The sequence below is a fragment of the Cebidichthys violaceus genome, unplaced genomic scaffold, assembly GCF_023349555.1.
Source record: "Cebidichthys violaceus isolate CVI_PGR_0920_01 unplaced genomic scaffold, fCebVio1.0.p SCAF_25, whole genome shotgun sequence".
Taxonomy (NCBI): Eukaryota; Metazoa; Chordata; class Actinopteri; order Perciformes; family Stichaeidae; genus Cebidichthys; species Cebidichthys violaceus.
In genome coordinates, this window is record NW_027176428.1 from 7,125,853 (window position 1) to 7,139,753 (window position 13,901).

Sequence of the window (13,901 nt, forward strand, 5' to 3'; positions counted from 1 at the left end):
GGAAGAGGAGAGGAGAGGGACTGAAACAAAACCACACCTAACATCAACCCCGGGACTCGCCCACCCGCAAACACAAAAACCTGGACTGTCTTACCTGGAATAACTGAAATTGTTTTCAAAGCCCTCAGAACCCTGAACGTACGCAGAGCTGACACATTGCCTAGGTTTACAAACTCTGTTATATACCTGCAAGGTGGATCAGATAACATTATTCAGCAGCCATCCCAAACAGAGGAAAGAAATAATGGATTGTTACATCATATATAATAAGCATTATTAACATTGTATGATGGACTAATGTGGATTGAAGGTGCTCTGGGCAATTGTTTTTAGAACCTATTTTGAATTATTTAGTCAAATTCACCTTATATTTCATCACAAATCATTAAAAAACACACACGACAAAATGTCTGATGAGTGTTTTCAGCCTCTGCAAGCCCTTGCTGAAGTCTTAATTACCTAATCAGGAAAGCATATCTACAACAGTGTGTTTGTTTGTTGCTGTAATTCTTTTCGGGTTTTACTCGTGCCGATTTTTCCTTGTTTTTCCAAAGTTGCCCACAGCAGCTTTTAGATATAAGAGCACTGTCTTTGTCCATCTTTAAATAAAAATACCACTATATTGTTAATTTGATAAAGAACTCCAGCAGACTGCAAAAACAAGTTTATTGAGATTAAAAGTTTGATGGACATGTTATGATACCTACACAATGATAGAATCTGTAAGTTAATGATCAAATCCTAATGAATACTAAAATATGTATCTGAAATGTTTGCACCTTAAATGAAATGACTGATTGATGAAAATTAATTTTCTGACAGAAAACATTCATTTCATAAAAGTAAAAGCACAGGTGTCACTAATAACTTGTGTTCTCATATGCCATACCAGCGAGCCAGCATGCACACTATTACCCTGGTGTTATCACGCCTGAATGGAAAGCAGTCATTATTCATGTGATTAGTTACACTTGTATTGTTTAATTAGCAGGAGTGTCTGCAGAGAGAAAGTGCTGTTGCCATTCAAGGTTTACCTGCTGTTTTGTTGTAACTAGTATCTCTTATAACAAAATCACGTCCAACAACTTTATTCTATCCAATTGATAAAATGTCATGATATTTTTATTTGTCATGTTGCAATCTCCTTTTTGGTGCTTTTTGTCTTTTGCTGTGCTTTTTCTTGTTTACATTTGATCATAGTTGTCATATGTAGCCTTCAACTACTGTATTTTAATTTCTTTAAGGCTTTTATTGTTAACAATTATGAGTTAAAATACTTACGCCATTGAGATGACCATGAAATCCAGCCAGTTCCATGGGTCTCTGAGAAAGGTGAACCCATCTATAGCAAAGCCTCGGGCGACAATTTTTGTGAGTGACTCAAACGTATAGATACCTGTGAAGGTATACCTTGAAAACAAAGAGAGAAGAGAGTAAAACGCTGACAGGCACATGAATCGAGGATATGAATACTGAGGGGAAGTATGGACAAGTACTTACTCTACTTGTTTGGACCACTCTGGGGGGTCACTAAATGTCATGAATATACAGTTGGTCAAAATCGTAGCCATGATGATCATGCTGAATAACGTGAGAGGACAGAAGTCAAGGAAAGTTTGAACAGTGCTGCCCATAACACCCCAAACACTTTAGTACACCAACAACTAAAATCAAACTTAAGTATTGAAGTAAAGCTTAAGGAAGAGGGAAGAGCATGGAGAAGAGAGTGATTTAGAGCTTACAGTGCATTTTACTTTTAACCAACGACTTGTGACATCAGCAGAAAAATATTTAAAATACTGTTTTACATTCACTTCAAAGCAAAGAAATGAATCACGTAAAAGGATATGAATGTATCAAAATCTTAATAGCTATTCGCCTAAGTAGATTAAAAGGGCTTAAGATGTACACGGAGGGCGTGGCACTGAAGCGGAAGAGTGTTTTCCCTTTGTTGATGACTATAAATGTCTGTGGAGAGAGAGAGAGAGAGAGAGAGATAACATGACAGTTAGAACATTTCCCGAACTAATTATATTTCACACTTTTCCATACATGGTCTGAAAACCTTTGCATTACTACTATTCTTTTTTTTGTAATGATGCCTACAGCTTGACGTCTTAATCATAGGGCACTCTAACTACAGGACTAATGCAGGTGAGACTGTGATCCATTTCAACATAGCATTTTGATTAAAGTGCTCACTGTGCTGTCCCTTTACCCATGTTGAAATCTTTACCCTAATAGCAGTGAGACAACAGCGAGCAAATTATTTCAGGTTGTAATGGCCTTATACTATACAAAGCACACGAGATAAACGAGTAAAAAGTATAAGGGATCATAGTCAGGGGGACAAGGACACAAGGCTGTGTTTTACTCTGCTGACATCACTTCCTCTGTGGCCAGTCATTCGAGAGCCAGGAATACAGTTAACACCTCTGTTCTGGTTGCATCAGACAGAGTCTCTGTTCTGGCAAGCTTTTCACCATGACAGTAGCTCTTTGAGCAGCAGACAGGTGAATGGGAAGCCCTCCCGTCTTTGTGGTCAAATGCTTCTCTTCGGCCCGAGTTTAAAGCTCTTACTGGAAGAGAACCACAAATGCTGTCATCGATCAGGGGCAGATCTGCTGACTCTAGGCTCTCAACAACCACTCCCCACCCATAAACAGCACTGGGCCACGTGGGGCTGTGCACTGGGGTGAGGCAGCAGTGTGTGTTTCAGCACTGTGTTTGTTTGTGTGTGCCTGTGTGTGGTTTGTGGATGTTTGTGCCCAATTTTGGACAAAGACAATGTGGGGTCTGAGTGAGAAGTATGAGCATCATTTACAAACAAATGGACTAGTGGGATTCTCAACTCTGAGATTCTCATCCAAACCACACGTTTGTTATGCATGCCTACACTGCAAGGTTGTTTTTTCCTTCTTCGCCACATCCCCTCATGTGTATTTACGACACCACTGATAATGCTACCTGCCAGTATTTACAGGTTACATACAGACATAGCATGATCCTGTTTGTAAAAAAATATTTCAAATTAGTTAACAGCTTTTGTAAACATTTTAAAACATTTCAAATAATTTAGGTTTATCCATTAAAAAAAAACACACAGCAATTTATAAATAAGTTGTCACAATGATGTTCACCAGATCATAAATCCAACTCTATATTGCTTGCTGTTTTATGTTCAGGTATAATGATCACTGCTCTTACAATGACAATGATAATGATAATAATGTGATGGCAACCCACTGGTGGAGAGCATACATGCGTGATAGAAGCATATGGTCTTTATTGTGAATATGGCACCAGCAACTAGCAAAATACTCACACCATTTTGGTTCAGACCATGGGAAACACTAGAAAGAAATGGGGATGCGACGACAACTGTCCTGAGACAAGTGGTGTCCTGAAATCTAATTAAATTAAAAATAGCGTCTGCAGTCTGGGGAAAGACAAAATGTATTCTCTGCATCGGAGGACTCCTCTATCTCTCTCCCTCCGTTCCCCTCTCCTTTTCTGCCTATAAAGCATCTGCAATACTTAAAAATCCTTTCCCCATTTTTCCCTGCCACATGGAGAAAGAATGATCTCTACTTAATCAACACAACAAATACCAGAACACACAGGATCTACAATCATGTTCAAAGGGTAAATCTGCCTCTTAGAGGTCAAATGTTTTGCTGACTGAGCACATTCAGTATGTGGATGGAAGAGGAGGCTGTGAAATGAGCGATATCTCATTAGCGCTTTACAGATCCCCAGCATGCATAAATATGTTCCACATGTTAATCAATGTGACGAATAATTTCATGGCTAAATGCTTCGGATTTGTAGAGGTTTTTAAAAACATCTGATTTGAAGACACAAACATGTTATAGACACCTTACAGAAAACATGTCTGCTTAGTCCTTATTGAGTCTGAGCTTCAATGCTTCATCCTCTACAGCATATGGAAATGTGAAAAAGAATACATAAATATTTACAATTCAACTATAAAGAGGCTTCATTTACTCAAGGTACTGTGTCGATTTGGAGACAGAAAAATCTGCTGTTGATGCAAACTTTGCAACCTGGCACAATTACAACAAGGGATGCAAATTTCAGGCAATTTCCTTAATTGATTGTGCCACATTAATCGATAACTGTTCAAACATTAGAGTTTGTAAAATACTAAATCTTTAATTTTTCTTAATGAAAGCTTCATTGTGATGAGCTGTTCTCACAGCACAATTTAAATCATAACCTAATTAAAGACAAGTTAATTATTTCAATCATCAATGGACTAAAATGAAATAATGACAACATGTATTTGAATAAACAGAATAACTTAACAAGGTTTACTAAAGGACATAAAGAGGATGAAACTACAAAGTAAATACTAAACCATTCTTGTGTCAATAACAAAGGGCTGTAGCCTACCAATGCCTATAATAAGTAGAAAAATAAAATTGTTTTGATCTCCTGAACACACTTATGTCTTACTTCAATTTAAGAATATGAGCAAAACAATGTGGTCAGAGATGAATCGTGTAATAACTTAACTGGAAATCACTGGTAATAAAAAAAGTCATTCTATATCATATCCTTTATGTATAGTTTTTACTTACTGAATAGAAAACCACTGTGTATGCATCATGAGCTCTGATCAGGGTTAATTGTGGTACAAATGGCACAGTTATCCCAACTGTACGGAGATGTAGTCCAACCACTGAAAACAATGCATACACCATACTGTTGGATGAAATATTGTTGATTGTTTACATTTTTAACATTGATTCATTAATTGATGAATCACCTATTTCCCTAGTTTAATTAATTTCAAAAACAAAAGCAGTGAATTGGAGACCTTGAAATTACTGCGACTGTATTAAAGGTTTTGCTTTCCACCGCACATTTAAATGGGATCAACATATCAACCATGTAGTGCACTAGTAAGCCAAGGAAACTGAGGATGAATTGCATCTATTCATATGGATAAACATAGAGTGACTGTAGTAGTGGATAAGTACAATGGATCACAAAACAATATGTTACACAAGGTTTGTTGAAGTCACACACACGTATCACGTAACACTGATCTGCCTATTTAATTACATAGTTAAATATACTTACATACAAACTTGGCCATACACACATTCATAAATACACAACTCAGCAGAACAACCTCCACTGTAAGACGTATTTGCTGCAAAGCTGGTAAAATGTTCCTAATTCTCCATAGAGCGTTAAAGAAAAAGGCACATATGCAAGAATCAGGAGGCAGAATGCAGCTGCAAGGATGGCGTGTGTGTGTGTGTGTGTTTGTGTGGCCGTGTGTGTGTGTGAGGAGGAGGAGGAATAGTGGAGCAGGGATATGGAGAGGGGCTTGCAGGGGTATGGGACAGCAGCAACGAAAGCCGAAGAGAGAGAGAGAGAGCGATGAGGGAGTGGAGCGAGAGTGATGCAGAACAGAAAGCCAGAGAGCTGCAAAGGGGAGAGAGCCAAACCTGAGATGGATGGTTAGACGGAGGGAGGAGGAGGACTGGGTAGGCAAGCAGCACAGACAGAAACTGACAATGCTCTATTACTTCACAGATTTTGACTGTAAACTTATAGAAGATGTCAATAAATTTGCGGCAAAATGATTAATAAAAACAATTAATTGATTAGATTAGACAATTGCCAAAAATATGGATAGTGGAACGATCAAACATTTGGTGTTACCAGGTTCTTGTTTATGGATTTGCTTCATTTCCATCTTTAATATATCATGGCATATCAGGTAACTTAGGGCTTTTTCATTTCAAAACATCATCTAGGGCTCAGGGAAACTGTAACAATCACTTCTATACGATACTTAATAAACTAAACAATTCCTCAATTGATTGCAGTTGGAGCCCCAAATTACCTTCATAAACAGAAGCAAATCAGATCTTTTTAAGAACATATCCGGATTCACAAGCATATTTGCAGAATGGAAAGAGAAAACATGACACACATACACTATTAGCTAGATTTTAGCCCATTCTGTAAGGAGCACCTGGTATTGAATAAGTGCATCTTGATTCAATTTACAGAGACGCAAAAATATCAACAGCTTCCACAATGTTTACCGTGGAACTTTGATGCTTTGTGACAAAACAGCACAGATCTCATGAGGAACTTTAGTTGAATATCTATTAGCATTATAACCTAAAACATAACTCACATGCTTCTGACTAAGCTCACTGCAGTGAGGACCCAGCCAGTAATGTCTCACCAAAATATGTATGACTGCAATCTAATTTCCCAGCATATTATACCATATCAAAAAAATGCGTCGTCCCACTACTTTACCTGTAAGCTGTGCTACAAAAACCCCACTATCCCCTCTTTACCCCACCCTCCTTCTTGACACCAACCTGGCTAGCAGTGGAAGCACACTCAACCCCTCCACCCCCCACCCTATCCCTTCCTCACTCAACCCTGTACAGGAGGATGCTGTGTCATCAGAGACGGTTGACTCAGACAGAGCACTAAAGCCTGGCCCTCCCTCTAATTTACTACACCTTGAAAAAAAGAATGCCGGAAAGGAGGTGTCGGATGGAAGAGGAAAAAGGAAAGTAATGGACAGAGACGCACACAGAGACAAAGATGGTGGGACAGGAACATAATGTAATGGTGTGTACAGTGCTATATGCTGATATTCAGAGGCTGCTGCTTGAGCCGTGAGCTCCCTTTGTGCGCTCACTAGTAGCTGCGGCCCTGCAGTAGTCTGAGCAGATATGACTGGTCTGCTGCACACTCCCGTAATAAGTCACCAGAAAGCTACATTCAGGAGGAGAATAAAGCCTCTGCATCAACAAAACCTGAAAGCTGTTCATAGTGCTTTTTGTCCATAGCAGCCAATTCAAGCAGAATCATCTTAACTGTATTTCCACACACACAAACTAAGCACAGATGTGTCCACGTGCACGGTGCAGCTAAAACACTAGTATGCCCTCCATCCTTTCCACTCTGCTCTTCCTGTATGACCACAGCAGCTTTAACATTGCCTAATCACATCAGACATTTGAAAAGCCCAGGCAGTCCTCTCCCGATCACAGGGGAAAACAAGAACTGCAACGCTGCATTTCTCTTCCTCACCACTGCCCCCTCTTCCTCTCTTTGATGCATGAGTGCTGTGATCAGGTTTCCAGCAGCTGACACACTCATTGACATACAGTGCAATGGTGAGCGATAGGATGACTGTCGGTCGAGTAGAGGAGACGAGCAGACTGGAAAGATGAGCACAGTGGAGGAAGAATGGACCCTAACCGTGAATATACTTAGAGGCATTTCCTTAGGTTTGATGAAGGACAAATACATTAGTGGATTAGGAAACTGATTGACATGAATGATAGTAAGATGGAGAGGGATGATGAGGTCCTAACCTGTGAGTCGTATTGAACTTGCTGACACAACACATGGATGGGTATGATGAGATTAGCAGATCTTGACTAAGCAGAATTAATGATAAGTCAGAACCTGAATTGATACACATATCTGGTAAGATAGGACTAGTAGAAAAACTAACTAGCTAGCAGGCTAAAAGCCCACTACGCCATCACTCCATTTTGGATCTCACCTTAACACTCATTATTTTTTAGGCATGTTGGCACAACATCCCTGCTTGTTGCTGCAGCAACTATTCATTATCACACAATTATTCCATTAGATTTTGCACCAGCTAATCCGAGTATTCACATATCTTTCTAATGGCAAATATTTCTCACCAAAAACTCCCAAAAGTACTGTGAAACACCAAACTCAAAAAGTCCTATAGATAAAAAACTGTTTAGAGGCAATTACCTGTACTTACTGATGAGAACATGGTTGCAGCAAATCCAAAAAAATTAAAAAGTGGAGAGAAATAATACAGCTGCACATGTTGCTAGAAATGTGTCATTAGCTTAGCTGTGATTTAAGGATTTAGGATGAGTTTAAAACTGAGGTGTCACATGATCACCATCCTGCTTCTGTGGGTTAGTCTGTCATAACGTTCAGTATGAGGACAGATTTATACAGCTCAGATCATCTTATCCTATCCAGTCAAAGAAATGTCAAACCATGTCTGTTCTTTTAGAGGCAACACTTTAACAAGGGGCAAACTTATACAATCGTATAATTACAATAAAAAGGTGAAAACCTAAATAATTGTGCATAAAGTAACTTGCGGTGTATTCACATTTACTCGTATTGATTATTTGTACAACAATGTGCAAAACATAATAGCAGCTCAAAATAAGTCTAATAACAGTGTGGCAATATAGATAAAATTATAATAATAATTCCACTGGCTCAGTGCATGCTGGGAAGCCATCAGTCACGCCTACTGTTGGACATAGCACTTGTCATCTGTACGTGTGTTTTGTCACAAAATAATTGAATTAGCTATGGTAAACGATGGCACATTAACATAATGTTACATCATCTTGCATTAACAAGAATAATTAATCAACACTGCAGAAACCTTTATGAGAATTACCACTGCCCCGACAACTGCATTCCACAGAAACCCTGCAGCGTTGCAGGAGTAGAGCCACTACATCCGTCTGCATCTCCTCTTTGGTTGTACAAGTGTACACAAGAAACTCACAGGCCTTAGTATATGATCTAATAATGCACTGAGTGTCTCTAAGCCCCTGTAGCAGTGACTAAAAAGTACTCAAAAGCTCTTAAATGTCTCAAGGTCATCTTTGCATTATTATTACCCTATCTATGTAGCAAATACAATAACTTTACAATCATTTTGAAATTAACTGATATAAAACCTGAATCTGTTTTGCCTGTGAATTTCATATTACCTATGTGTATGGTGTGCTTGCAATTCACATGAGAAAAAGGTAAAGACTATGAACATTTGATGGCTCAGCATAGCAGCTGAATAATACATCTGTGAAAGTTTTCAACATCCATAAACCTCTCAACTACATTAAGCCTCTTCACTACAGTGTTTGGGGGGGAAACTGGGTGGTGCATTAGACAGTTGTGACAACTCACTTTCATGTTCACATAGTATGGATCCAAATCCTCCAGCGGTGTGCCCGACATTCCCTTAGGAACATCGCCGTAGATGAACGGCAGGCTCTTCCCCGCCTCCAGGTCCCGGTTGGGCTTGGGTTCATTTTCGTCAGACGTGTCCCGGTGACTACTGTCCGATCTGGGCTTGGGTGGCTTCTTGTTCTTCTCTTCATTGATACGCTTCTCGATGTTAGCAAGCGACTCAGGGGTGAAATACTTGAAGCTGTGAGGGCCTGGGGTTGCAATAATGGGTGCGGCCATGTTTTCATCCTGCAGCTATTTCCTCTTTATTTGTTTTCCATCCCAGACATCGAGCTCTGAGAGGACAAGAGGGACACAGAGTGAGAACGTGTGAGAATATGGTACTGATCAAAAAACAAAAATGATAGATAAAACAACGAAAAAAGTAATGTCATCTAGTTATTTAAACTGGCAGTCATATTAAAGATACTGACTGGTCAACAAAGAGTTACGATTAAATTGATTTACATATTAGACCAGTTGCTTTGCTTCCTTTTTCAGGTTCAGTGTTGCTAAAAAGCCTCACAGTGGGAATTTTCTAGTTCTGGCAGGGAACGCAAACAAAGCAAAATAATGCTGAAAACATGCAAACATTTGGAACATGGGCCAGTAGGCACTATTTCTGTGCTCTCCATAAACCTTAATGACTACAGCTGATCCTGTATCCCCAAAAGCTAAACTCAAGTAGCTACCCAGCACTTACAGTAGACAGCTTTGAATTCCTTGTTTGCTCTCAAGGAGACATGATTATTCTTCTTGTGTTAATGCTCACAAATGATGGGATCTTTATCCCACAACAAACTCATATGTCTGACTCTCTCCTTTCTTTATCAGGACTTTCCTTTTTTATCGAACATGCCAAAATGTTGCATTTAGAGTTATGTTTATCTATAAACGTCTATGGTGTTACTAACAATGGCCCAATGTAACTACATGTGACGTGAATGTGTTGATAGCCCTGCTGGTCTCACTGAGAATAGACATCAAATTCTGCTGCTCTATACAGCAACACTCATTGTTCTAGCATGGAGGTCTCTCTGGTTTAGTCTAAACAGCTTTCACTGACAATAGATATATGCAGGATAACAACCGCTTCATCTTAAATAAGGTGCTGAAACTGGTAGAATAGAATAGACTGGTAGAATACATATCCACACACTTAAATCTATAGCTATTCTACTTGACTGATTTTGATATAAAATAAGTATGAAAGAGGCTCCCAGCACACAGGCTATTAAATGCTATCTGTCCTGGGCAGAAATGACAAAGTGCCACACAATCTTAAGCCAAGCAAGTAAAACAGACAGATATGTATAAGTTAGCAAAAAGTCTAGTGCTACATGTTCACCATAAGAACCTAATAAGCTGATGTTGTAGCAAGGCTCATTGCTTGAATTTGTTTTGGAGTTTACTTAGGCCATCTTCTTATCATATCCATTGATCTACATTACAGATGAAGAATATAAATTAATGTAACTGGAATTTGTGGTAAATAAAATAATGGTTGGGGTTAGGTTTGTTGCATAACAATGTGCAAAATTGTGTTTGTTGTTCTATGACAAACCCATTCACTTGCTCCTTTTTTTGTTGGGCTTGAGAAAAATGAAAACCTATTAAAACAGATGTCACTCGTCCCATGTTAATCATATATGACAGCACACCCAACACAGGCCACACTGTGTGCATTTTGGTGTCTTACGTCCTACTGTACTTGCTTGATAACTAAGCATTCTAAACTGTTAAAGTGGATCAAAAGATAGTCCATGAAGACTGGAAATGATTCAACCACTGGGGCTCTGACTCATTGCTTAAACAATAAGGTTGTCATAACATTATCAACTGCATCTCTCTAGGCTCCTACAACAGATGCATTTCTCAATTGGCTGATGGCCATGCTGTTTGATACAATATATTTGACAGCCAAGTAATAGTTTAGACTATAAAAAATGAGTCAGTGTGTGCAACATACACAGAGACAATGACATGGGTACAGACCTGGAGCGATATCAAACAGAAATCAGAAGAAATCCACAGGCAGATATAGATCCAACAGACCAGTATCTTGGAGAAAAAGCACAGCCATCCAGAAGATGGACGAAGTCCGATTCAAGTAACCCAACCTCGACACAACCTCCAAGTCTCCTTCCACCAATGCTACATCAATTGATCTACCGTCAAGGTGATTCAAACCAGGATGCAATAGCATGCCCAGCAGTGCATGTAGCCTACACTGGGACAACCCTAAAAACAGGCAGCAAAACTACAAGGCGACCAGAGGATGCTACTTCAAAATGTTGCAGATGTTGCTCAATGCTTTTGGTGTCCACTGACTCACTATGTCAAATGAGCAACACAGCATACAATGCAACAATCTGACAAACACCTTTTTATTTAGAAAGACTACTCGGTTCACTCTTACACAAAAAAAAGAAATTGCCAACAACGAATTCCATTACTGCACATTGTCGGCACCAAAATGCCCGCAGCCCCTTTAACCGCTCTCGTTTCCGTGAAATCCGTTACGAGTCAAGTGGGTCCGGAAATAAAAACGGATTGATGACCGTGAAAACGAACAACTCCGGAAGCCTTATTTGCCTCCCAGGGAAAAAAGACAAGATGGTCAGCGTCCCCGTTCAGCTGCGTTTAGCTACATGCTACCATGATGCGTCCTCTGTGCGGAGGAAAGACATCCAAACGGACCACGGCCTCCGTCCCGTTTACTGGGGAAAAAAATTCTACTGTGCTCTATTCGCCGTGGTGATGATAACCTGACATCAGCTAACCGGACGCCGCGGTGAGGAGGATGTGTGTAGGGCACTCGCCTCTGAATCACATGGGTCGGTAAATAACTTACACACCTTCTCCTGCAGTGATGTTTTAATGCTGCCTGTCACTAGATGTCACCTCAGTCCTAATCCCCAACATCACCGAGAATAGCAGGCGCAAGATTTACTAAGTGAATAACTTGGCAGTCAATATATGAATAGGCCTTTCATATCCTATACGGGTGGGTGCAACTTTATTCCTGAGCATAGTTAAATTAAGGTAAATATATAACGTTCTGACTGGAAATATTGATGAGTTATGGCAATTCAGTGTATTCTTTTTCCTCAAAGGACAGACTAGGGGTGAGGAAGAAAGGTGGAAATGATGAACCATGGGACATCAGGCCACTGTAGAGATAAACACCCATGAAGAAAACCTCCTCCTATTTCTATGAGAACTTTCTCCTCGTGCGGGATTAAGACCACCCGCTCCCCTTCACATCGTGTAGTCATGCCAGTGCCATTCATTCCCTGAGAGGGATTCGTTCCCTATGTAGTCCCCAGGAACGTCCACTGTTTAATACCGAGGCGCGCCGTTGTCCTATAGGGCCAAAGCCTAAAATACTGCAGTGTGGTTTACTGCTGCTATATGCTCTCACTAACAAACTCATAGTAGGTCAGTTGAATGCACAGCCCATGTCCTGACAACACATCACTGGCCTCAACTCGAAGCGACCCATACATAGCACATCAGCACATCCCAATTTCACACCGAAAAAGGTGAAATTATTTACAGCAAAAAAAAGAGACACTAAAACGGCCTTGAGGCTATACCACACCCGTGTAGATAGTCTAGGCGGCAGAGACCCGGGGATTCCCGTGGTGCGGGTTTATAGATTAATACCGCGATGGGAAAACGTGTTTTTAATGGCTCCGATTTTGTGTAAATACCAGAAAAGGGTGGCGCGGCCCGTTTGAGGACTGCCAAACTAAAGACGCACCTACCTCCTCACGCAATACAGTCTCCAACGGAATTACAAGAGGGAGGGGGCGCAGAGGTGGGGGTGGGGGGTACAACTATCATAGTTATAAAATAATGGCATAGCGAGGAAATTGCTCGCTGAAATGTTGCAAGCGACGCATTATTCGTGCACATGGGGAAATATAGGCTAGGTGTCGCCACTCAAGAGAAGTTTGACGTGATCTCACTTCTATACATCCCATATGCGTATGTTTCACATTCTGACAGTAAAAATGTCATTCCAATCCAGCGGCAGGCCAACACCCCAAATAACCTGCCGTCTCTCCGTTTTCTACCGCGTCGCGTCCCAAATCCGCGTTTTCCTCTTCGAAAACATAATTCCCTTCTTCTACCTGGTACATCGCATCACATATTTGTCCATGTAGCCTACTGGCAAGGAGCCCTCCACAGACGCTAGGAAAAGATGCTGAGAGGGACCGCTCTGCGGCACTGAGATGCAGTCAGTCGACAAAGTAGGACTGCGATCCATCCCACAACACGAAAAACCGGACAAAGCAGAAAACAGATTGTCTACTTACTTTTTCTCGCATTAACAGAAATCCAGACAGCTGTCAATGAACTGCAGATGTAGAAAAGAGTCGAGAGTAACTGCGGCTGTCGCCATATTGTTGCTGCTATCTTCCTTCCCAGTGCGTGCGGCTACCCTGCATAATTGATGACTCTCAGCAAATTGTTAGGGAGTGTCGGTAAATGCCTTTAGTTTCAATAACGGACAAGAGACTGCAGCATCGTAAGCAGAAAAAAAACAAAAACTGTTAATGTAACAACACTCATTGATATTCTGGTTGGGATTTGTATTACGATTGACAATATATTTGTTTTCATCTTGATCTGCTGTGGAAATCATTTTAGAGTGTAATTAGCCTACATATTATTTTTAGAATCAGAAATATAAGTTTTTACACATTAAAGACGACTCTGAGCTTATAATGACTCTATGTAACTAAGTCAATGGTAGCCTAACTAAACAAATACATTCCTGACACTTAATTTGTGTGGTGAGTAATAATAATTGGACTTCAGAGCTCTAGGTGCATGACCAAAATAATGAATTC

The 13,901-nt window shown here is 40.2% G+C and overlaps 1 protein-coding gene across 3 annotated transcripts in view; it reads right to left on the minus strand.

Moving 5' to 3' along the window:
• scn8ab (sodium channel, voltage gated, type VIII, alpha subunit b) overlaps positions 1-13,469 on the minus strand; it is a 51,919-nt gene extending 38,450 nt beyond the window's left edge. The window contains exons 1-6 of one of the 3 annotated variants that reach the window (XM_068720196.1): positions 13,365-13,469; positions 8,998-9,335; positions 1,850-1,968; positions 1,501-1,590; positions 1,282-1,410; positions 95-186 (exon numbers count right to left, since the gene is read on the minus strand). In XM_068720196.1, the coding sequence (XP_068576297.1) occupies positions 95-186; positions 1,282-1,410; positions 1,501-1,590; positions 1,850-1,968; positions 8,998-9,279 (712 nt within the window). In that variant the 5' untranslated portion in view covers positions 9,280-9,335; positions 13,365-13,469. Of the gene's footprint in view, positions 1-94; positions 187-1,281; positions 1,411-1,500; positions 1,591-1,849; positions 1,969-8,997; positions 9,336-11,034; positions 11,127-13,364 lie in introns of those variants that run through there. The other 2 variants (XM_068720194.1, XM_068720195.1) reach the window with 2 other exon arrangements.
• Positions 13,470-13,901: the final 432 nt, after the last annotated feature.